Here is a 22,700-nt window from a genome sequence, read left to right as displayed (position 1 = left end):
TAAGGCAGGAACAGCATGTGCTGCTCTCCTCTCTGCGTGTTTGTGTGTTGAGAGTTTCAAGGTTCTGGGCTCTCACACTCAGCAGAGGCTGAGGACAAGAGGGAATAGTTTTAAACTGAGACAAGGCAGGTTTAGGTTAGATATTAGGAGGAAGTTTTTCACACAGAGGGTGGTGACGCACTGGAACAGGTTGCCCAAGGAGGCTGTGGATGCCCCATCCCCAGAAGCATTCAAGGCCAGGCTGGATGTGGCTCTGGGCAGCCTGGTCTGGTGGTTGGTGGCCCTGCACACAGCAGGGGGTTGAAACTCAATGATCATTGTGGTCCTTTTCAACCCAAGCCATTCTATGATTCTGTTGTTTTTGCCAGAACAGGTGAGGCTCTGAGGAAATGTAAAGCTGGCTCAGATATCATTTGTTCCTTTCCACAGAAGAAACCCCCAAGCAGATCTCCCTTCTGTCCTATGTCAGCTCAGACAAACACTGCATGGGCTGGGACTTGGCACGTGATTGAAGGAGAGCGCCTGTTGTAACTTTCAGCGTGTACTTGGCTACACAAATATTGATGAAATCCCATTAGGGCTGCATGCAAACACCACGGTCAGGGTACAGAGGCAAGCAGAACTGGAACAAAGCTGAGGTTGTGGCTGCTGATTACAGCGGAGCTTCCAGACTTCGTTTCACCCCATCTGCACTTCTGTTGGATGTACGGGCTGTGCTACATTCAGACAATCCCCTGGAGCAGGGGGTGAACAGGAACAAAACGCACTGGTGTCAGAGTCGCACTTGGAAACAGGCTCAGGAGAGAGCGTGAGCTCTGGAGCTAAGAAATTCATCAGGGTTCACTTAACAGCTTCTGAAAGGCAGCCAAGTGGAGCAGAAAGCTCATGTGTGAACTCCTGCCCCGAAGGCCTGCTGCTGTGCCGGGGAAAGCCAGCAGCAATCCTGCTGTGTGCCGTGGTGCTGGGCACTGTGCCACAGTCCTGCACGGCGCTGAGATGAGGAACTCAAGCACGAGCGCTACGTGTGGGCAGTGGATGTGTGGGCAGGATGGGTGTCTGCTGCTGGGGCTCAGTGGTTGATTTTCAGGAGGGGCAAAGTTTGTGTCCCTATCTCAGCCTGCAGCTTGTGCTCAGCAAATGCACTCCCCTGCCTTCTTAGGCTGATAATTTTTTGGACCCAGAAACCATCAGATAACCTTCCTGAAAACCAGCCCATCGGATAGGAAACGTGGTCTGGCCTTTGGTATTACAGCAGGTGGTTGGGGAGGAGGATCCTAGGAATAAGCCACTCTTCTGAAAGGCCTCCTGTGTCCATTGGAACCTCCACCATGCTGTCACTGCAGTGATGTTACTACAGGCTTCAGTCAGCTGCTCTGGGGGTGTTCGCCCCCTGGAGGGCTCTTGTTGTGATTTGTGAAGGTTGCTGCTGTATCCACTGCCACGCTGCGGCCCTCAAAGCACACTCAGGTTGGACTTGTAGCACCTCAATATTTTTGCTCCCAGGCTGTTGTCTAACTGTACTGTCACACAAAAAGGGTGTCACGGGCAGTTACCAAGCTCCTTGGTTGGAGCTGGGCCCAGCACAGGTGAAGCCACGCCTCTGCCCCACACCAGATGCATCCCTAAAGATCAAAAGCAAAGCCTGCAGGCAGGACAGAAGTACAAAAGCACCTACTGGGGGCTTCGGAAGATGCTTGGGGGCAAACTGCAGTGAAAAAGATAAAATACAGAAGCGAACCGAACAGAGCTGATAAGCACAGTATTAACTGAGGGTGCAGGTCACCTCAGTCACCTCCACTTGCTGCCCCAGTCTCAGAGCCTAGTGACTATTTCTTGGTGGGGATAGTGTGGGCAATTTGAGAAGAGTTTGCCTTGGGGGTCTGGGACCCCAGGATACTTCTTAGGGTGGGAGGGGGTGTTCTGCAGGCAGCGGTCCCTCCAGCAAACCTTGAGCACGCCTGTTGCTCCAAGCAGAAGGTGCGCACGCTCAGACGGCGTATGTTTAGCAGCGAGGCATTTGGAGAAATGAAGTCTATCAAAATATTTGAAAAGCTGGATGAAGGAACAGATGGCTTTGATGAGAGCTGATCTGGCTAACGAAATGAGGGCTATCACTTAAGCTGAGGAACAGTCGCTCAGGTGCTGTATTTAGCTGTGCCGCAGCTCGGAGCCATCCCTGTCCTCTTCCTCCCGCCCCCAGTGCTGGGTGGGCGATGCTTCTTGTCCGGCCCTGCTCCAGCTTGGGAGTGGAAAGAAACAGGACAGGAAAACCAGGTGGTACATCTATTTTCAGAACACACTCATGTCCCAGGAACAAAAACAAATGCTGAGCAATTCCCCTTTTCTTCCTTCTGTCTTATTTACCTCTTTCCCTGAAGAAGAGCCCACCGAAATGACAGCCAGTCTGCAATGGCCAAACCGTCCCTGAGAGGGGTTACCTTTGCTTCTTTTGGGTCTGCAAGGAGGGGTTTGCTCTGTGGAAGTCCTCTCTTCTGTGAAAAAGAAATAGCTTTGAGGGCAGATCCTGATACCCACTGTCAGGGCACAAGGACTCTCATTCCTCCTCTGCATTGTGAGAAGGTGGGCACGGAGCTGGCACACAGTTTGGTCCTCACCAAGAGCACTAACGTGGTGAAGGACAGGGTGGGTAGGGATCACCCACGTGCTGCCAGGCATCAGGAGGAGGAAAGCTGTACTTCTGAGTATTTGCACGTATTGAAGCAGGTCTCCTTTCCCTGGCAGGTAAATTGGCAGGCAGGTTCCCTACAGCAGCACGCTCCCACGTCCGCCCGCTGCCCCGGGGATGCGTGCTTTATTGAAGCCGTCATTAATTTCTGAAAGGTCTTCGTTGTGCCGCCGGCACCCCGCGCTTCACAGCACTTGGAAAGGGCCGCCATCTGCTCCGAAAGGAACGAAATATCTCAAGCGCTCGGGAGTTCACCGAGAACGAAACTGCTTTAAAACCCCATATGCTGCACTGTTTCCCTTCCAGCTTTGGCTGGCGGCAGGGTCGAAGCGACGGAGGAGGTTTGCCATCAGCCGCAGGGTCGTCCTTTCCCTGTTGAACCAACGGGCTGCGGCTGTCGCTGCTCGCAGTCCCCGCACGCGCTTCACTTCAACTTCGGCCGCCGAAGCCAAAGGTAACCGATCCCATCACCTCCCCGCAGGGGGCCGTGCCGCCGCCAGAGCCCCGCCTGGCTGGGGCGGGGACGGGGACAGCGACAGCCCGGCCCCTCCTCCCGCCTCCTTCTCCCCCCCTCCGCCCCCCTGGACACCGCCGCCGTCGCCGCCGGGAGCGGAGGTTGAGGAGCGGCCGCCGCCCTCAGGTAGGAGCCGCCCGCCCGGCGGCCGCGGGTGACCGTTGGCGGCGCTCGCCGCGCCTCGGGGCCGTGCGTGGCAGAGCCGTGCGTGGCAGAGCCGTGCGTGGCAGAGCCGTGCGTGGCAGAGCCGTGCGTGGCAGAGCCGTGCGTGGCAGCGCTCTTGCTGCGGAGCACCGGCCTCACGGCGCGGTCAGCTGCACGCGTTTGTCTCCTTCCAGCAGCCCGCTGCCACGCGAGACCCCGATGCCAGAAAGGCGGGCCCGGCCCAGGACCGCTCCCAGGCGTCGCCTCCGGCTGTAGCGGGGCCGCTCGGCGCCGTTCCCCGCGTGGCCCGTGAGTACCGTGCGGCGGGCGCGGGCGTGCGGACCGTACGGGTTGCGCGCGGCCCCGCGGGTTGGCGGTGCGGTGGGTTTGGGTTGGTTGTTCTGCCCGGCTGCGAGGCGGGGAGGGTCGGCGGTGGGAGGCGGCAGCTGCGGGGTTGCTGGAGCGTCCCCTGCTTGTCCCCACGTGCAGCCCGGAGGCGGCCGTACCTTTTCGCGTTCCTCTCTTAGGAGAATGGCGTTGGGTGCTGGAGCATCCCGCCCCGCTGGTGGGTTCACGCAGTGCCGCTGTTTGGATCTTTATCGACCGATTCCTGGCGTGCCTTATCGCTGCTCGGGACCTTGAGATAAATCCGAAAGGGCTCTGCTTTGTTGTGTTGGCATTGGCAGCCTGTGGGTGCCGTGTTGCGTCATGTGTCCCTCAGTGTCAGTGACCGGGCGTCAAGAGGCTGCGGTTATTTTCACTGATGAAAAGCAGCGGAAAGCCATAGCGGGACCTCTATTTAAAGGCAACGGAGGCTCGGCAAAATACAGCCTCGGTTCGTGCCGCTCCCTTTGGCTGCCACCTAAGATCCATTCTTTGTGCCTCGCCGTAGGGTTGGAGCAGTTTCCTCCTTCTCCCAGCGCTCTTGGCTCGGTGGCTATTCTCCGAAATGAGTCAGTGGCCGGCTGTTGTGAAATGCCTATTGAAGGAATGCTGCTCTGGCATATCTCGCAGCTTGTGAATGGGCCCTTGAGATGCTTCTGCATGTTCTCGTCTGGAGAAAGATTTGCAACTCCATTACTGTGTCGGTGTTGCCCTTCGTTGCATTCACATCTCTTGGCAAAATCAACTCCAGGAAGAGCCTATGACGTTCTTGGCAGATGAAATTAAGATGCTTACATTAAACGAACTTGTGGCAGGATAGGTTTGGTGAGCTGCCTGCTGTTATTGAAGCACCTGCATTAGAGGAACAGGAGCTTAATTGCTTTGGGGAGTACCATGGGGCAGTGACAGCAAGAACAAAGCAAATGGCTGATCGTTGTAGCAGGTTTAGGCATGAGAGCTGGGAAAGAGACAGCAGACAAAGCCTACGCTGAGGGAAATCCCTAAGATCCCCAGGCTGGATGTGGCTCTGGGCAGCCTGGTCTGGTGGTTGGCAACCCTGCCCGTGGTATGGGGGTTGAAACGAGATCATCATTGTGGTCCTTTTCAACCCAGGCCATTCTGGGATTCTGTGCCTTCTGCAGCAGCACTGATGCAAAAGCCTTTGCCTCTCTGCGCTCTGTCCTGCAATAGGAGGATTCTAGTGATGCCAGCGTGAGGCCTTGTGTCAGGAGGGACTGGAATACCATGGTGTGTGCTTCTGGGACAGCGGGCTGCCTCTGACTGAGTTAGCTGCCACACTGAGAACACCTTTGTGTCAGCCCTGGGAGCTTGTGTCACCGTGGGGCCATTGGTCACCTAAAGCTCTCCCTTTGCTGCAAGCCTTAAAAATAAAAAGGAGAAGACAAAACAGGTGCGTGCAATACCCAGCTGCCTCTCGAACTTAGTGTGTTCATTTGGGAAAGCACAGGCCTGCCGAGGTGGCTGGTGCCATCAGCTGGAGTTGGCTACTCAGACTTGTCATCGCTGGTGGTGGCAGCGACACAGAGCAGAGCTGCAGAGGGGAAGGTTGGCTCAGCATCATCCCCATGGAGCAATTAATTCTCAAAGAAATGGCTTCTACATTTCCCAGGGAGAATTTAGGTTATTTTTCCCACTTAGCATTTTATTTTGGCTCAGGGGAGGGTGCTGACTGCATTCCTTGTTCTCTCATCCCCGTCTGCTGATGGAGGTGCTGGTGGCCTCCCCGCTTGAAGGCATGAACCCAAGACCTGAGCAGGTTACTGCAAAGACTGAGAATGGTCTCAGTTGAACAGCAGTGCAGGGCTGGCATGTGCTAACCTTTGGAAAGAGGTGAGGTGCTACGTGACTTAGTTCTGCACCCAGCCAATGCAGCAGGGTGCAAGTGTGATGTGCCCAAGCAAATCTTGATTTTAAACTATCCTCAGTCCACACAGAGATTGTTGAGTATCCTCAGGCATGCGTATGATGTGCCATTGAGCAACACCAGAAGGTGTCAGGTCCAGCCATTGCCTCCATGCCCTACCTTGGAGGGGGCAGTGGGGATACGTGCAGTCCTACCTCAGCACAGTGCCCACGTAAGGAACTGCTGTGATGTCCTTCCCAGCCATGGACTGCTGCTCCCATCCCCGTGTGCTGCCCTTGACTCTGCCTTGGGAGACAAGCTCTGTGCCACCTACCTTTCCTCATGTCAGACAACATAAGTAGGTATGGAAGGCTGTGATTTCTTGGCAGAGAGGCGTGCTGGAAGGCAGAGGAGCTGTGGTGAGCCGGTAATGAAGACAAGTGTTATTTCCAGTATCTGCTTTAGTTGTGTCCGTGCATTCTTTGTACCTTCCTGAGGGGGAAGGGTAAGCAACAAGAGCTGCTATCTGTGAGCTGAAAGAATTGTGCTGCCTTGGCTTAGTCCAGTAGAAAGCAGGGGAGCTGCGCTAGCAGCAGTTACCTCCCAGAGGAAAACACGGGCTGTAATGGGAGGTGACATCTACCTGCTTGCTCCCTTCCAGTGGGATGGGAACAAGGAGCTGAGCTGCAGCTATGGGATGCCACTGCATATTTATTGGGCTGCAGGAGAAAAAGGCGAGGGCACTGCTCATAGAACAGCTGCAGCTGGAGCAGCAGGGGCCGTGGGGAACCAGAGTCCTTTGTGCAGGGAAAGGAATAGAGATGAGATGGGTGGGGAAATGTGCTCCACCCACAGCAACAATTTCTTCTGTTCTGCTGTACCATGCTGAAGATCCATCTACATGCTGGAACTGACTGCTCGCTACACTGAAGTATTTAATGCTTGCATGGCTTTGTGCTCTCTGCATGCAGTTTCCTCTGCTCTCAGGCCAGGGAAGAGATCTTATTTGCTAGCTTATCCTTCTTCTATGGTTTGTGATTCAGCCTCGTTTGAGCCTTATGGTTTTATGCAAGCATGGCATTGCTCAGGGTGAGACGAGTCCTCTGGCCTCGCATTGAATGGTGCTGTGTTGTGCCCCTCTGGTGACGTGTAGGGTGCTGGAAGGAGGCACGGCTGATGTAGGGCTGCTGCCCTAGGGAAAGCAAAGTGGGCGCTGGAGTGGAGAACCTCCTGTTCACTTTCTGTTTGCATCTCTTGGCTGTGCTGGTGCCTGAAGGAATGTTTGCACAGGACAACAGAGCATGAGGAGGTGTTTGATCCACTGTCAGAGGGCTCGCGGGATATACAAGGTGTTCTGTGTTTGGAGCGCGGCAGCATCGTGGCACTTCTGAATTGTATGTATTGCAGGAATGGCTCTGGCATCTCACAGCCTTGTCCAGTGGGATCTTGCCTGTAGGACAAATACTTCCTCAGGAGAGGATGTGCACAGCATCCTTAAGGCCCATGCAGCATTGCACAGCATCCTGAGCTCGTCCTGTTTGTCACGCCTCATTCTGACAGCGCTTGAGCTTGGCTCTCCTTTGGGAGCATCCAAACACCATTTTTAGCTGATTGCTGTAGTCAGGATGGGAGCTGGTCGTGTGCTTTGTGGGGGTGAGGAGAGAACACGTGCATCCGTTTCCCTTTGCTCTGCGGACTGTGCTGATATGATGTGTGTGGAATGGGTAATGATCACGGGAGGGAGGCTGTGCTGCCACGTGCCTCTGGGAAGGAGCAAGGAGTGAGGGCTGCAGGTCTGGTGGAATGACCTTGCACAGACTGCTTCAGGAGAGTGCTTTGAGAGCTACCTCTGTTCCCTAGGTGTGTCTGAAAAGAGCCTCCCTGCTGCAGGCTCTCTGTTCCTGTGCAGCACAGCAGCTTAGCCCCTCACATCAGCTGTAGTGGTAAGTCTGGCAGTGCCTACTGGGCTGCCTGTTGTGAGGTTGGTCTTGGCATGGCACCTGCTGTGGGGATGCTTCTGCTGCTTACAGCACAGGGCGAGAGACAGGGGGTTTAATTGCCTGTGCCCTCTTTTTACTTTTACTTTCTACTTTACTCTTTGTTTCTAGCAGGTATGGACGGGAAGAAATGCAGCGTGTGGATGTTTTTGCCCCTTGTGTTTACCCTATTTACGTCAGCTGGATTATGGATAGTGTAAGTTACCCACTGCACTTCAGGAAGGCGAGTCTGTGGGGGATGCTTGAGTTTCTATGGGGCTGGAATGGCACTTGAGAGAGCCAAGGGCCCGGTCCATGGAGGAGCACGTGCATTTCCCTGAGTTTCTGTGCTCCCCAGGCCAAGTTTCTGACCTTGTCTTCCTCATGGCACCCATTACTGGAAGCTGCCTAAAAAGCCAGGATGCCAAGATGCAGAAACTTCCCTCCATCACCTTTTCGGTAAATGACTCAGCAGAGCTCTTGGAGAAGTGCTCAGGCTCTGCTTTGGGATGAAGAGCCCAAACGCAGAGCATGCAGCCCCATACGGCCAGCCTGCTGGCAGCATAATGCTGATGCCTTGCTTTCTCAGCAGCCCATTTTAACAAAAGATGCACAAGGTGTGCGTTTCCCTGCGTGGGCTCTCCCCAGGCATGCAGGCAGGCAACCGCAGCATGAATTTGAGAGTGAGAAGTGTGCAGTCAGCACCTCTGCTCGGCCCGAGAAGTGCTGTATCCTAAGATGTGACTTTGGCCACGGATCTGGGGATGTTTTTCAGCAACAGGAATAGCTTAAGCTGTTTGGCTGAGCCTATTGCTGCTAAAACAGCTTTTGTGGAGGAAGCGGAGTGAACCAGGTGAATCAAATGATTCAGATTCAGAATGGAAATGTTTCCTTGGGTGATTATTTTTAGTCCACTTCAGTGATTTGCTTCTCCACCTGGCCACGTAGAGTAGATGTAACAGAAAGGCAGGCAATGGGTTGGGAAACAGAGCTGCCTGCTTGAGTACTGGCTGCCCCCTTAGGATTTGATTTTGCCTGACCTCGTGTCGGTGGGCTTTAGTGCTTAGCAGGTTGAGTGATATTTGGAATAGAAGCCAGGATGAGTTTTGAGGCCATTTGAGTCTTTTTTTCTTTCTTTCTTTTTCTTTTCCCTTGACAGGTACTTTATAGCCGTGGAAGATAACAAAATTATTGCACTAAATGTACCAGAGAGGTAAGAGGGGGCTGTGGGCTCTGCTTTCGATTGGTTCTTTTGTTACAATAACCAAGTGATAAAAACAAAGTGGGAAAGAAGTTCTTAAATCTTAATTTCTGTGCTCTTGTGTCTTGTAGGAAACCTGGTTCCAAAAGACCACCTTATATAAGGTGAGGGATTACTTTTTTTCCCTCTTACTGTTCTGATGAATGCCTGTTGTTCGCACGTCTTTGCCATCCTGGGGTTACAACGGTACACTTTGTTTTCCAAGCATTGCAGGTGATGCTCCTCCTGCGAGCTGCGTGTTTAGCCAAGTCATGAACATGGCAGCGTTTCTAGGTAGGAACCACAAGGAGAACTGTTTCTTTCTCTCTCGTAATTTATTGTAAGAAGTCATTGAAACATAAGTCATATCCAATACACATCGTTCTTAGATCTGCTGATGCAGAATCCTTTAAGCTGTGATTGCTGCTGATTAAGCCAGGATTGTTTTGGCTTCATTTGTAGAAAGATAGAATGAGGCTGGATGCGTTTGAGCTTCATTAGCCTTGAAGCTGCGTGATTGTTCTTCATTGCATGGTGGGTTTCTGTTCTGTGCTACGAATGTGAATCTTTCCAACAACTTATTAAGCAAAAGTTGCCCCGCACCCCTTCCCAAATCCCGTTACTGAAGCTGTGAGAGCTCACTGGCTTCTTCCAGCTGCAGGTGTTAAGGGTAAAACGTCTAATGTTAAATAGAAGGAATATCTGAAAAGTAGCAATGCTTGGAGAAGATATCTGCATTAGGCTCTAATGTGTTTGCTACCTGCACCTTTACTTATTTTGAACAAATTATCCCAGATTGAAGTGGACAAATGATTATTTTAACTTGTTTGCTCTTATTTAGTAGTACTTGTGGCTGTCTTTTCCTTTGTGGGATGCTTTTTGGTGCTGCCAGTTTGGTTCTTTCTACTGCTGCTATCAGTGAAAGACATGATATTTCCTTTCCGAATCTGAGAGATGGGGCTAAGTTGAGCTTTGAGATGAATCCATAGCAGTGTGTGTACAAGTAAGATCCCCTGACAGTCTCAACCTACCCTAATGAAAACACAGCTTGGTGATGCAAAATCCAGTGAGATTAATTTCATTGTGAACCCTGACTTGAACTTCCTTGTTTTCAAGTATCACTTCTGGGGGGAGTGTTGGCATCCTTAAACTTTGTTTTCATGAGTGGTCCTGTTTGAATGTCAGACTTTGCTCATCAAGCCAGGGCCTCAGGTATTATAAACAACTCTGCTTCCAGCTTGTGGGCTGTATGGAAGGGCAGGGACTGTCTTGGTGCTGTGATCTGGGTAGATATGAGGACAGAGTCACCTGAGCTTGGGCCAGGTGCTGTGAAGGAGGGCAAGGGGTTTTTGAAGCCTAGCTCTAAAGTCTTTCCTCGCTGCTTCTCCCCGTTACGAGAAGAAGTGAAACCAGGGAATCTCCAGGCTGCAGATTTGTTTTTACATTGTCTCTGCTTTATGGATGAGGCCAGGCTGGCCACAGTAGATTGGATTCCTCTGCTGCTTTAGGGCGCCTCTGTTGACTTCAGTTGTGGCAGAGCCTTTGCTGCTGGAGAAGAACTGGCAGAAACCACTGAAGTCAGAAACGTTAGCATTTCTGGAAAATCCAAACGGCACTGTTTTGTATGCAAAGTGGGAAGGGGGCTTTTAATTCCCCTTTGTTACTCTCGTGGTTTTAAGAAAAGGTCACGTGGTTTCACAGGGAGCGATGTCTCTCTTTTGTAAGGATCTCGTGCTGTAGAATTAACAGTGGAAGAGCACAGGTGAGCCTCATTATTCAGGGAGAGACCCTCCCTGGCAGTTAGCAGAGGATGGAAAACAGCTGTGAGCCCAGCCAGGTAACTTGTGCAGCACATTTTACCTAGTGACCTACTTCACGCTCTCTCTTTCTTCCTCAGCACTTGTCGTTGCTGTCCTGCGCTTCATTCAGCTGAAGCCAAAGGTGCTGAACCCTTGGCTGAACGTCAGCGGCCTGGTGGCGTTGTGCCTGGCCTCCTTTGGGATGACCTTACTCGGCAATTTCCAGGTACTGCATGCCAGGCTCCTGCTGCTGTGTGTGTCATAAGGCTCCTGCTTTCTAAGCAGGTCAGCCCAGGTCTTGGAACTACACGTGTCTGGTTGTGATCCAGCCCTCCTCATACCCACCCTGCCACCTCTGCCTGCTGCTTATTGTGGCCCCAGAACATGCAGAGATGAAGGACTGCGGTAATTGTTCATGTGTTTTATGCGTGCTTGACCTGCTGAGAGCCAGAACAGGGAGCCTCCTGAATCTCGGGAGCCCTGGGGCTTGGTGCAGATGGTCCTGGGTAAATGGACTGAGCTGGAAGTTTATATCTGCATCTGTGTTAGCAGATGCACAGCTGCCCATACGCATTTAACAGACATTTTAGTGTCCTTCACTTAAAACGTTTGTTGGTTAAACCTACCTCCTGCTTGTCCTCTGACTCCCACAAGAGGGATACAGCAGAGAAATGCTGCCGCTCTCCCCAGTGTGATGGGTGCCTGCATGAGGTCCCTGCAATTCTCCATCTGTTCTGCAACTGCTTGATAAGCAGTCAAGCTGTCAGCTCAGCAGCCTTACTCTGTGGGGCTGTGCGCTGACTGTGATCACAGCTCTGTGTCTGTCAGGTCTGCAAGTGAAAATCAAGCCGTGAGAGCAAGTGGGCTGCTTTGGTTTCCCTATCCCATTGCTCTCCCTGTTGGTTCTGTCTCTTACTGGGATGCAAGTAAAGGGCCTCAGCTGCCAGGAACGGAGAAAGGCTTTTGCAGGAAAGAATCATAGAATCATAGAATCATAGAATTACTCAGGTTGGAAAAGACCTTGAAGATCATCAAGTCCAACCGCAGCCTAACCAGTAGCCTATCTCTTAAAAAACAACCACAAAACAATACCACAACAACAAACCTCTGCTAAATCATATCCCTGAGTACCACATCCAAGCGGCTCTTAAACACATCCAGGGATGGCGATTCAACCACCTCCTTGGGGAGCCCATTCCAGTACCTAACCACCCTTTCTGTAAAGAAGTTCTTTCTAATATCCAACCTAAACTTGCCCTGGCACAACTTGAGGCCATTTCCCCTCGTCCTGTCACAAGTCAGTAGTGAGAATAGACCTGCCCCACTCTCACTGTAAGAACCTTTCAGGTACTGGAAGACAGCAATAAGGTCTCCCCTCAGCCTCCTCTTCCTCAGACTAAACAGCCCCAGCTTCCTTAGTCTCTCCTCATAGGGCTGATTCTCCAAGCCCTTAACAAGCCTCGTTGCCCTTCTCTGGACCTGCTCCAGTACCTCCATGTCCTTCTTGTGCTGAGGTGCCCAAAACTGGACACAGTACTCGAGGTGAGGCCTCACCAATGCTGAGTACAGGGGCAGGATGACATCCTTAGTCCTGCTCACCACACCATTCCTGATACAAGCCAGGATGCCATTGGCTTTCTTGGCCACCTGGGCACACTGCTGGCTCATATTCAGCCGACTGTCCATCAGCACACCAAGGTCCCTTTCCGTCTGGGAGCTTTCCAGCCACACCTCCCCAAGCCTGTAGGATTGCCTGGGGTTGTTATGACCAAAATGCAGGACCCGACACTTGGCCCTGTTGAAACTCATTCCATTAACCTTGGCCCATCGATCAAGTCTATCCAGGTCTCTCTGTAGTGCCCTTCTCCCCTCAGGCAGATCAACACTCCCTCCCAGCTTAGTGTCGTCTGCGAACTTACTGAGGGTGCACTCAATCCCCTCATCCAAATCATCTATGAAGATGTTAAACAGAAGCGGCCCAAGCACCGAGCCCTGGGGGACGCCACTTGTGACCGGCCGCCAACTGGATTCCACTCCATTGACCACAACTCTCTGGGCCCGGCCATCCAACCAGTTCTTCACCCAGCGGAGCGTGCACCCATCCAAACCACGGGCAGCCAGCTTCTCTACCAGAATGTTATGGGGGACAGTGTCAAAGGCCTTACTGAAGTCCAGGTAGACCACGTCGACAGCCTTTCCCTCATCTACTAAGCGGGTCACCTTGTCATAGGAAAGGGAGATGGTTTTCCTGCTAATACAGAAAAAGCGCTTGTTTTGTGAAGGATTAGTATCTGTTTGTAGAGCAACTGTGGGAATTTTGTGTCCTTTACAGCTTTTTTTGTCTTTTTTTTTTTTTAATGAAGTGTGAGCTGATTTAACTGTTCTGGAGGTCTCGCTAACTCTGTGCCCCAGGCCAAAAACCCATAGGTTTACTTTTTCATGAGAATTCTCAACTAGGAATTAGAAGGCCATTGTAACAAGCACATCTAGGTGCAAAAAGAATATTTCTATGACGGGGACTAGGTAGTAGGAAGCAGTTTGGACATCTTCCTTTTTTTTCCTCCCTCTCAGAACAAATGCTTGTTCTTGTAAAGTAGATGCTGTGAATCTTTCATGGTTATAAATTTTGGGCTAATAATCCACTCCTTGTTAGCTAGCTGTATCCTTGCTTAGATCTTGCGCCAAGCCATGAAAGCATGTGGTAATGAGACTGCAGCCCATGCTTTTCCCTGCCTAACGTCTGAGCTGAGTATGGCATTAAATCACATTGCTAGGAAATTACAGATCGGGTGTTTTAGAGTCACCGTGAAGGCTGTAAGTCCCATGCAGTGCAGGCTGCCTTGGGAAAACAAGCTCTATCCTGTTTTTGCTTCTACCGTAATTTGAACCTGCTAGTTTCAAACAAAAACCAAAAAAACAAACGAACAAAAATCCAAACCCCGTGAAAACAACAACCCTAAAAAAAAATCCAGGGAGGGATCAGCAGAAGCAGGGTGACTACTTGCTTATTTAGCACGGTGTGCATTGTTTGGGTATCAGTTAAATCATGGAACAGGATTCAGGGCTGCAAGGAGGAATTATGCACCGGTGGTTTGTTATCTAGAAGAGCCTCAGAGGGAAGAGGGAAAATGTTAAGCCTAAGCCTTGCCCTTAGTGGGCTTTCTGAACGTATTTGCATCCTGGAGGGATCTCCTTGCAAACTCTTGCTTGCCGAATGTGTCTGTCCTGTTCCTTTGCAGCACCACAGTCACTGAGCCCTATGAGAAATGGCAGCCAAGAGACAGAAAAGCACTTGCACTCCAGTGGGGTTGAGTTCATGTTGCCTTAGACACCAGTGCTTGAGAGAGGTGGAAGAGGGGAACAAGTAGTCAGCAGTTGGTGGGAGAATCTTGCCAAAACAGAAGCATATCTCTGCTAGCTCATTGGAGGTGCTGGGGCTCTGGCAGCCCGCTACGTGGATGGCACTGCTCTGTGCAGCCACAGGCTGCAGTTTGCTGTCATTGCAGGGAGCTGAACAAGTGCCTGGCAGGTTGTCCTTTCCTGCTCTGACCATTGTGTCAAGCCAGAGGAGTATTTCTTCCTGAGCTTTGCATCGGGGGGCCTTGTCAGGGAGGCAATCCCCAGGAGGCTGTATTTTCCACTGTGTTTGGTTTTGGACAGAGGATCTGCTTGACTGTGACAGCTGTCAGCTTATCTTGGTTATCTTAGACCTTACACCTCCACCAGAAGAAATGATACAGCGTCTCTATCTCACACCCCAGTGGTTCTTGCTTTTCTCTGTCCTGCCCAGTTGGCACTCTGAGGTAGCTTGAAGATGGCTCCCGTGCTGTCCAGGCAATCACTGTGTTGTTTCTTCCTAGCTTTCTAATGATGAGGAGATCCACAACGTGGGCACATCGCTGACCTTTGGCTTTGGGACCTTGGCATGCTGGATCCAGTCTGCTCTCACCCTCAAGATCAACCTGAAGAATGAGGGACGGAAAGCCGGGATTCCACGAGTTGCCTTATCGGCTGGCATCACTCTCTGCGTGGTGCTCTGTATCCTTTTGTTGTGCTCTGGGGCACATCAGGGATTGTCAGTAGCTGACTCTGCAGCAGTGAAGATGGGCTCTTGCAGCCATCCTTGGAGCTCAGAGCATCTAGGAGCACTGCTCAGATTGTTGTTAAGGCACGAATCTGTGATCAGTTTGTTTTGCTACCTCTGTTTTACAGGAGTGGACTGCTTTTCTCATGGGCTACACCCACACTTCCCCCATAAATGTTTATAAAATTTATTCTTAGTGATTTCCAAAGTGGTTACAGTGAAGAAAAACATCTGTCTGACTTAATGGCTACCTACAGGGTAGCATTCGAAATCATGCCAAATACTGAGAGGGATAGTGGTGATAATCAGGTATCTAAAGATTGTATACGCGCTCCAGGGTTCTACAGCCAGTCATCCGCTCTAACAGTGGCTGTGGCATTGAGGAGAGAAGCTGCTGGCTGCGTTGACTTCTGGTAAGACTACATGTTTCACAAATGGGGTTTTGGTTGTGGAGTTTGCAGTCACCCCAACCAGGTGTACGTGGGGCTTCATGTTCACCATGTTCACCTTGTGCCTGTCAACTCCCACTCAACCCTTTTGTGTTCACTGGTGGGGGCTTATTTGGGCTTGATTCAGTCACTGCTTAGTTGTGTCTGCGTTAGTGCTGGGGTAAGTTACAGGGCAGGAAGAAATGGCTGGAAATAAGCTAATAATAAGTTATTTTGGGTAACAGCCCATTCTTGAGACAACTGTTTGTTTACCCGTGAGGTTGTGTGATTGTGTGTTTCTGGAGTGCAGAGGAAATTCTGAGACAGGAGAGCAATAAGGTTAGAGGAGGTGTGCAGAGAAGGTAGGATATGGTATATGTATAGTATATGTACAGTGGGAGCCCTCACAGCTTGCTGGCTCTGTCAGTGGCCGATTTGATATTTAAGTAAGACTTCTCCACACTTCTGTCTTAACGTCTGTAAATGTTTACCAGTGGGAATTGGGACCAGAAGCCCTGACCAGCATCAAACAGCTGCTGCATTCAATAGGCAGTTCCCATCTTGTTAGATACCTGATGTCCCTTCCACCTCTGGCTCTGGCACCACGCTCATTCTATGATGGCTAGCTGGGTTGATCATTATCCTGGTGACTCTGATTGTCAACACTTTATTGCCGGCCCTATTGGCTTTTGGCCCAATTGGCTTTTCCCCTCTTGGCCGGCGTCTCTGTTCCCACAGGCACTCCCAGAATGTTTTCCTTGACCTTCCTCTTCCAGATTTCATCCTGATGGCGCAAGGCATCCACATGTATGCTGCCAGGATCCAGTGGGGCCTGGTGATGTGTTTCCTGTGCTACTTTGGCACGTTTGCCGTGGAGTTCAGGCACTACAGATTTGAGATAGTTTGTTCTGAGTACCAGGAAAACTTTCTGAGCTTTTCTGAAAGCTTGTCGGAAGCCTCCGAGTACCAGACAGATCAGGTGTAGCCTGTCCTTTGGCCAGGGGGAGGGGGGCAGGTGCAGTCCTATGGTTAGACGTGACCTCATTTACACTTTTTTTGATGAGTTTGTTTTCCACGTGCAATCATCGTCGTATTGCCAAAGGGCTCTGAGGGCGGTTGCCTCAATAAGGGCCGAACAAAAATAGCTGCCTGCTGGAAGAGGACTGGATCCTTCTGGACAGCAGTGCCGGGTAGCACAAGTTGTTCAGTTTGTGCTGTCAAAGACTCTTTCTCAGCAGCTCCATCTCACACCTGCTGTTCTGGATGTTTGGCAGCAGATCCGCACAGTGCCCCTCTGAGGTAGGCATTGCTAAGGGAGGAGATGAAGGAAACAGACATGTCTGGGCATAGTCTTCAGACGTTGCTGGTTCCTGAGTTGCTAGGCTGCACTTTTCATATCTTTTTTGAATTGTTTTCTTTGCTGCTGATAGGAGTAACTTGGTAGATTGAGAAGGAATGGCTGTTTTTTTCTGGACTTAAAAATGGACATTGGAAGACCCAAACTGACCAGCATTTACAAGCAGGTGGGCATTGCTTCTAGCCTGGAAAGCAGCTGATGGCGAAGCTGGATTTGGGAGAAATCATGCAAGACTTGGCTGATGCTGCCCGGCAGCAGAGAGGACTGTGCCCACACCAGAGGAGGTGGCACAGGGGATCACTGTGCAGGGCTTGGTGTTTTGTGGGCTGCAATGGGGACTGATGGAAGCCAGGTGCTGAATTAATATGCCTGCGTGCTCTAAAGATGACCCAGAAGAGGCTGCTCTTTTTAAGTGTTTAGTGCTTCCACTACGCATCATCTGTAGTATTTCAAAGCCTTTTTTTTGTTGTTGTTGTTCACAGAAGAGGTAAACATTGTGTTAGAGACACTGGACTTATCTACAAAGAAAACAGAATCATTGCAGCTGGGCTTTACGGTGTGTAGGGTTTTTAGTTGGTTTTGTTTCTTTTTTGCTCCTTATGCACTTAGAAGTCAAACTTCAGATGCATTTTTTCCCTGCCTGTGGGCCAGTTTTCCTGAATGGGCTTCTAATGGGTGTGAAGGCTGGGGGACTTGGCCTAAGTCACCAGAAGCAGGAGTAGCTTTGCTGTGCAGTCACAGGGGAGCTTGAAGTAGAACTATAACAAGGAGAAGCATTTCCTGCAGACAGAGACTGTGTGGTTAAAGCCCGTCTCTGAAAACATAGAGTTTGGGAAGGCTGGTATCCCAGTCAGGTATGGGATGGATGGGACTCCTTTCCCATTTTCCTAAGCAGGCTCAGCTTAGGTTTGCTTCTTCTGCCTGTGCTGACATGGGGCATCTCATCACCCCTGTGGGAAAAGAAGCAGAAATGAAAATGGTGGCAAGAGTGTTTTCAGGGGAACTCCTACCACACTGTAGTGTTTCTGACAGAAAGGGAAAGGGCACAAGGGCATTCGGTGCTCTGCAAAGGGCAGAGGACTCTCCAGGAAGGAGAAATGGCCAAGAGAACCTTCTGCTAAAGCTTGTGCCCTTTACGTGATCTTTCATGGCTCAGAACTTGCTTTTGGGAAGGGAGGTGCTGAGGCTGCAGGTCAGGGCACAGCAGGTCATCCACAGCTGCACCAGCAGTCCTGAGCTGAGTGGGGGCAGACAGGATGCAGGGGGACCCATGACACGGACACACGGTGGATGCATAGGGAGCACAGAGCAGTGTTTTGCTTTAAGGGTGTTGTACTGTAAATAGTCCTCTTGTTTTGTTTCATTTCTTAAATCGATTACTACTTTTTGGTTTCTTGTTTTATACTTTGTTACAATTCTAACCAAGAGAAAGGATGATGATTGTGACTTGTTTTTCCTTTTCCTAAATGCAATCCAAACTCAACTTCAGGTTTTTGGTAATAACTCTGTACATTTCTTACAGTATTTCTAACAGCGCATTTCAATACAACTAAACGACAACCACTATACACATGACCACTAAATAAAGTGCTTTTATGGAGAAAGTGAGTTTTATTTTTGTCCCCTATCCCATGCACAGCTTTACGAGGGCAAAGGCAGAACAGAAGATATTTACACAGTCGCGATGCAAATTAACACTTAATGAACCTGGGGATCATTCAGCCATGCAGGTACAGACTGTAGCGGTGCTGATTTGCAGGCTCTTTCTCAGAGGTGGATCATGCTCTACACAGCCCGGAAAAGCATTCACATTAGCTGCCTCGCAGCTGCCAGCAAGTTTTGGAAGGGCAGTGCTGGTATGACGTGTTTCCCTCTTCAGATGCTTCTTCTGTACACAGCTACCTCAACAGGGAGAGCTTTGGATGTGCACCAGAGCAATGAGGGCAAGTTCAAGCACAGCTGCACAGCGATTAGTAAGTAGTGGGTGATACTCTTGAGCTGAGTGCCAGCAACAGAGTGTCAGATCAACACTTCTATGGCTTTCAACAAGTCCCTCCTCAAATCATCAAAGACATGATGTTGCCTCCTCAGCGAGACAGGCTCGTCTGTCCTAAAGAAGGGCCCAAGGAGGGCAAAAGCGGGGATAAAAAGAGCAGGGGTTTTTTGTTTGTTTGTATTTTTAAATAGATTTGTCCTCTAGGTGCTGGGATCACTGATGACAGGCAGCAAAGCTAAATACTGGAATACAGTGAACACAGTGTAAGCAAAGCTGTGGTTTTATTGACTATACAAGGAAAAGCTCCACGACCAGTGTTATAAATTGGCATAATTAAGGTAAGGTGGGTGAAAAGATCTCTGGTTTAACTCTCATTCAATGCAGTAAAATGTTTGATGAGGTCTGCTCACCACTGACCAGCAGCAGCTGGCTACTGAGGAGCTCTGGCAGCTTGGGCAGAAATGCAGCCAAGCTGGCTGTGGTGTCATCCTGTTGGATCCCATATACCCACGCCAGCTGGCAGCAGTACGAGGTGGGTCTAGAATTGATTTTTTTAAAGAATTTAATTCTTGCTGTATGCTCTAGTTCATTCTGGGGGGCTGACAGTGTCACCCTAAGCAGCTTCTGTGCACAAGTCATACTGTTTTGTACCTAGGACCTGCTGTAGGTATAGCCAAGATTTAAGTCATTCCCAGTATATACAGCTTGCCTGCGGCAAGGACTGGCTGTCTGTGGCAGCCCTAACGTACCGCATTGGGAGCCCCGTGCCATACTCTCCATCCATACCTGCATTAGGTGTGGGTCCAATATATGATGTGGGTTTGGTTTTAGTTTCTGGTTATGGACAAAATTACTTGAAGTTACACAAGGACAACTCAGGTGAAGTACAGCCTCCTGTGCGTGCACCGCTTTCCTTAAGTGGAGGAAGGCAGGAAAAGTTCGGTGAAGGATGAGATGAGGCTGTAGTACGATTTCTCATCATCTGTCAGTCCTGCGTTGCCAGGTCTGATAACTACAGCCACGTGAGTGTCTGCTTCCTCGGCTGCGTTTGCTTCTGAAACAAATAAGAGTGGAGATGTGCTTTGTGATTTCGCCACAGGAGGGCCCTTAAGGCTTGAACAGCCCCTTAAAATGTACTTCTAAAGGTTAAGACTGACAGAGCAGTGTTTGCAGGTGGCACTGGCTGAAGTTAGGCAGCCCAACACCCCCGCAAGCCTGCAGTCAGTCCTCACCAGCTCCCTTCTCACCCCAAGCACAATAAGAGGCCCTGGGGTAGGCTCTGGAGGGACAAGGAGGTGACTGCAAGCTCCCACCAGCAGTGCTGCTAGGGCTGAGGAAGAGAGGGGGGCTAACTATTCGGACTAAGCAGGCTCAGACCAAGGTATCAGCCCATTTCTGTCAGAAGATGTTCCCAGGAAGGGCAGTAAGAAGCTTCCCCAATCTGGCTTCCTAGGGGTTAGGCCTTGAAGATCAGGATCAATGTATTCATGCTGCTGTGCAGCAGAACCAACCACTGACCAACCATGTCAAGCACGGCAGGCATTGCTGTTCCCAGGGGAAGCTGAGCACAGGCCACAAAAACTCCTGACCCCGTTTGCAAATGGGGCACACCAACTGCTTCAGCAAATGCTCCACTCTGCTTTAACGCTCTCTCCTTGTTTCCTGGGGCAAGGACAGGTTTTCTGCTTGGCCTATTTTCCCTCACTGCACAGTGTCACACACAGATATCCCACTGCCCTGTGCAAGCCTGAATGCTTCAAGGAGGAGCATGGTAGTGGCAGCCCTAGAAACAAGGATGGCTGCAGCATCCCTGGGTGGTTGTGCCAAGTCCTCTGAAGCAGCAGAGCTGCACGTCACTTACCTCGAGGGACATCAGTCAGGAAGAGAATGTTGTTGGTGTCACAGCCTATACTTGCAGCAATCCTTCGGTAGCTCTCACTTTCTACCTTGGGACCTATTTTGGTGTCAAAGTGGCCATCAAAGAGCTGAAAGACAGAGAAAGGCAAGGGCTGAACACCATATGAGAAGCAAAGAGCTAAACTCTGCTGATCAGCAAGGCAACCCCACTACCCTGCTTTCCCATTTGAGACTCTACTGATAAAACGTCACATCAAGAACAGCCACAGGACAGTTCTGCTCTGTAGGTGGAGTAGCCATAAGGAAGATGGTAAGGTTATCTACCTCTAGGATATCACCTTCTGTAGAGTATCCAAACAGAAGCTTCTGAGCTTCAACACTCCCTGAGGAGTAGATGTAGACCTTCATCCCAGCTTCCCTCCACTTCCGGATGGCTGGAACCACGTCCTCAAAGATTCTGCAGCAAAACAGGGCAGCAGGTAAAGGCAGGCCCAGAGGCACTGCAGGATGCTCCAGAGGGATGCGCTGTCTCCAGAGGGACACGTGCATCTCAGGAATGCCTCAGATGGGCAGGGAGGGAGTAAGATGTAGCAGATGGATGGGGAGTGGTACTGGAGAAGTTTGGTTTTAACCCGTGCTCAAAGAGCGGCCTTCCCCCTGGCACCATGTGGCCACTGGGCCAAGACCTGAAGGTGCTGCCCCACATAGACACAGGGCTCCCAGCAGACAGATACGGAAGCGTGGGATTGAGTTCTGCAGCCTTCTTGCAACCAGCTGGCCCCTTTATCTCCAGTTTCTCAATCCCATACTCAGTGCTTTGTTACATTATCTGTTTAACAAAAGAAAAATCATTCATTCATTCTATAGTGATTTACGTGTATGTGGAGTCAGCCAAAAATATTTTGAGGCTGCTCTGCAGTGCCTGCAAGGCTCACTCTTTGCATGCTGACAAGCAGCAGAGCTAAATCCACAGCTACTGGGCCACTGTAAGATAATTCTCCCTGCTTATCAGGCAGCAGATGAGAAGGCTGCACTTCTTGACTTCTCTATGGAGGCAGTGACCCTACCTATGTCTGTACGTGAGTTCAGAGCCTGAACTCTGCTGGATACTGGGTTTGTGGTTATGGAGTTTGATTCCGCAAGTCAGTGGGGCACCTCATGCCTGCTCCTTCACCATTACTCACTCTCCCTTCACCAGCCCTGTGGCGTAGGCCGCTCTCCACATGTGTCCCTGCAGCTGCTTCAGCGCCGTGGTCTTCCTGTCCAGAGCCATCTGCCAGTGCACGTTGTCCACCACTGCCCGGATGACGCGCTCCAGCTCCTCGTCCCCGCTGCCGCTCTCCAATGGGATCGGCACTGCTCCGTCCAGGCCCGAGTCCTCCTGGGCCTGGGGATGGGGATAGTGAATGGCACGGAGGGACAAGGAGCCTCAGCGTGACCCGATGCTACGCAGTGTCCTCACCTGCTGCCTCAGGAGCCCCACGTCCCGCTGGCACTCCTCCTCCTCCCAGTGCGCACGCAGGTACTGCTCCACGTTGTCTCTGATGTATGGGAACAGGGTCTCCTGGCGGCACACGCAGACATTAATATGGCAGCTCAGCACAACCGGAGAAATGCTGAAAGGGCTTAAAAACCTCCATCCGAGTGCTGCTGGTGATACGGGAGCAAGCGGGGCAGAGCCAGCATTGTGCCCACTGAAATCAACGGGGCCACCATCGTCCCTAAAGAAAACCCCACCAAAAGCCCCCAAACCCACGGGGCTGCCTAAAATCACCCACATCACCACAAACTACCCGAATCGTTAAGAGCCACCCAAAGCCCACCTGAGTGCTGGAACCCTCCGAAACCCCTAAAACCACCCTGAAACCCGCTATCCTCACTTAGGACCGTCACGATCGCTCAGACCCATCGATCAAAGCCATCGTGGTGGCTCAAACCAGGCAAAACGCTTAAAATCATCCAAACGCAACAAAATAACCACCCAAATACCCAGCCCCGGCGGAACCCCTACAGTCACCCAACCCCACGGGATCACCAGAACCCTTCAGAGCCCGCCAACGTCCCTAAAACCCACGCTCATCCCCGGAGCCCACCGAATCGCTATAAACCGAATACGAAAACCACCCCCATCGCTCAAATCCCTGAGCCGACCCTCCCCACCGCCCCCAGACCCCAATCCCAGTCCGTCCGCGCCCCGCCCGGGCCCGCACACCTGCACGAAGGCGATGGGGGTGGTGGTGCCCTCCACGTCCAGCAGGATGGCGCGCACCCCCGCCGGCACCGGCAGCACGCCCATGGCGGCGGCCAGCGGAGAGCGCGGGGGGCGCCGCCGCCGCCGCAGGGGGGCGCTGCAGCATCCCCCGGGCGGCGC

The 22,700-nt window shown here is 51.3% G+C and overlaps 2 protein-coding genes across 8 annotated transcripts; one reads left to right on the top strand and one right to left on the bottom strand.

Moving 5' to 3' along the window:
- The first annotated feature begins 3,174 nt into the window (after positions 1-3,174).
- On the top strand, positions 3,175-16,670 carry TMEM150C (transmembrane protein 150C). 7 transcript variants are annotated; one of them, XR_011903584.1, is made up of 10 exons: positions 3,310-3,326; positions 3,539-3,653; positions 7,704-7,785; positions 8,728-8,781; positions 8,901-8,933; positions 9,035-9,102; positions 10,706-10,833; positions 14,468-14,645; positions 15,896-16,418; positions 16,550-16,670. XR_011903584.1 is itself a non-coding variant. In XM_072336618.1 (9 exons), the coding sequence occupies exons 3-9, from the start codon at positions 7,706-7,708 to the stop codon at positions 16,102-16,104; spliced, it is 750 nt and encodes a 249-aa protein (XP_072192719.1). In that variant the 5' UTR covers positions 3,175-3,326; positions 3,539-3,653; positions 7,701-7,705; the 3' UTR covers positions 16,105-16,346. The 7 variants fall into 7 exon arrangements, 6 of the variants coding, with proteins under 6 accessions (XP_072192719.1, XP_072192720.1, XP_072192715.1 ...); XM_072336618.1 differs by lacking the exon at positions 16,550-16,670 and having other exon boundaries at positions 3,175-3,326; positions 7,701-7,785; positions 15,896-16,346; XM_072336619.1 differs by lacking the exon at positions 16,550-16,670 and having other exon boundaries at positions 3,200-3,326; positions 3,542-3,653; positions 7,701-7,785; positions 15,896-16,346.
- On the bottom strand, positions 16,532-22,700 carry ENOPH1 (enolase-phosphatase 1). The gene is made up of 6 exons (XM_072336611.1): positions 22,542-22,700; positions 21,792-21,893; positions 21,514-21,716; positions 20,654-20,786; positions 20,334-20,457; positions 16,532-19,526 (listed from the first exon to the last, which is right to left on the bottom strand). The coding sequence occupies exons 1-6, from the start codon at positions 22,623-22,625 to the stop codon at positions 19,387-19,389; spliced, it is 786 nt and encodes a 261-aa protein (XP_072192712.1). The 5' UTR covers positions 22,626-22,700; the 3' UTR covers positions 16,532-19,386.

Source organism: Excalfactoria chinensis, chromosome 4, assembly GCF_039878825.1.
Source record: "Excalfactoria chinensis isolate bCotChi1 chromosome 4, bCotChi1.hap2, whole genome shotgun sequence".
NCBI classification, from domain to species: Eukaryota; Metazoa; Chordata; class Aves; order Galliformes; family Phasianidae; genus Excalfactoria; species Excalfactoria chinensis.
This window is presented reverse-complemented; position numbering and strand designations above follow the sequence as displayed.

What these genes read in the sequence shown, in the direction of transcription:
- TMEM150C (XM_072336618.1), top strand. Translation starts at nt 7,706, where the DNA reads ATGGACGGGAAGAAATGCAGCGTGTGGATGTTTTTGCCCCTTGTGTTT. An exon ending in CCTTACTCGGCAATTTCCAG is followed by an intron (nt 10,834 to 14,467) that starts GTACTGCATGCC and finishes GTTTCTTCCTAG; the next exon opens with CTTTCTAATGATGAGGAGAT. An exon ending in CACTCTCTGCGTGGTGCTCT is followed by an intron (nt 14,646 to 15,895) that starts GTATCCTTTTGT and finishes TTCCTCTTCCAG; the next exon opens with ATTTCATCCTGATGGCGCAA.
- ENOPH1 (XM_072336611.1), bottom strand. Translation starts at nt 22,625, where the DNA reads ATGGGCGTGCTGCCGGTGCCGGCGGGGGTGCGCGCCATCCTGCTGGAC. An exon ending in ACAGGGCTGGTGAAGGGAGA is followed by an intron (nt 20,787 to 21,513) that starts GTGAGTAATGGT and finishes GTTTTGCTGCAG; the next exon opens with AATCTTTGAGGACGTGGTTC. An exon ending in CCTGACTGATGTCCCTCGAG is followed by an intron (nt 19,527 to 20,333) that starts GTAAGTGACGTG and finishes TATTTGTTTCAG; the next exon opens with AAGCAAACGCAGCCGAGGAA.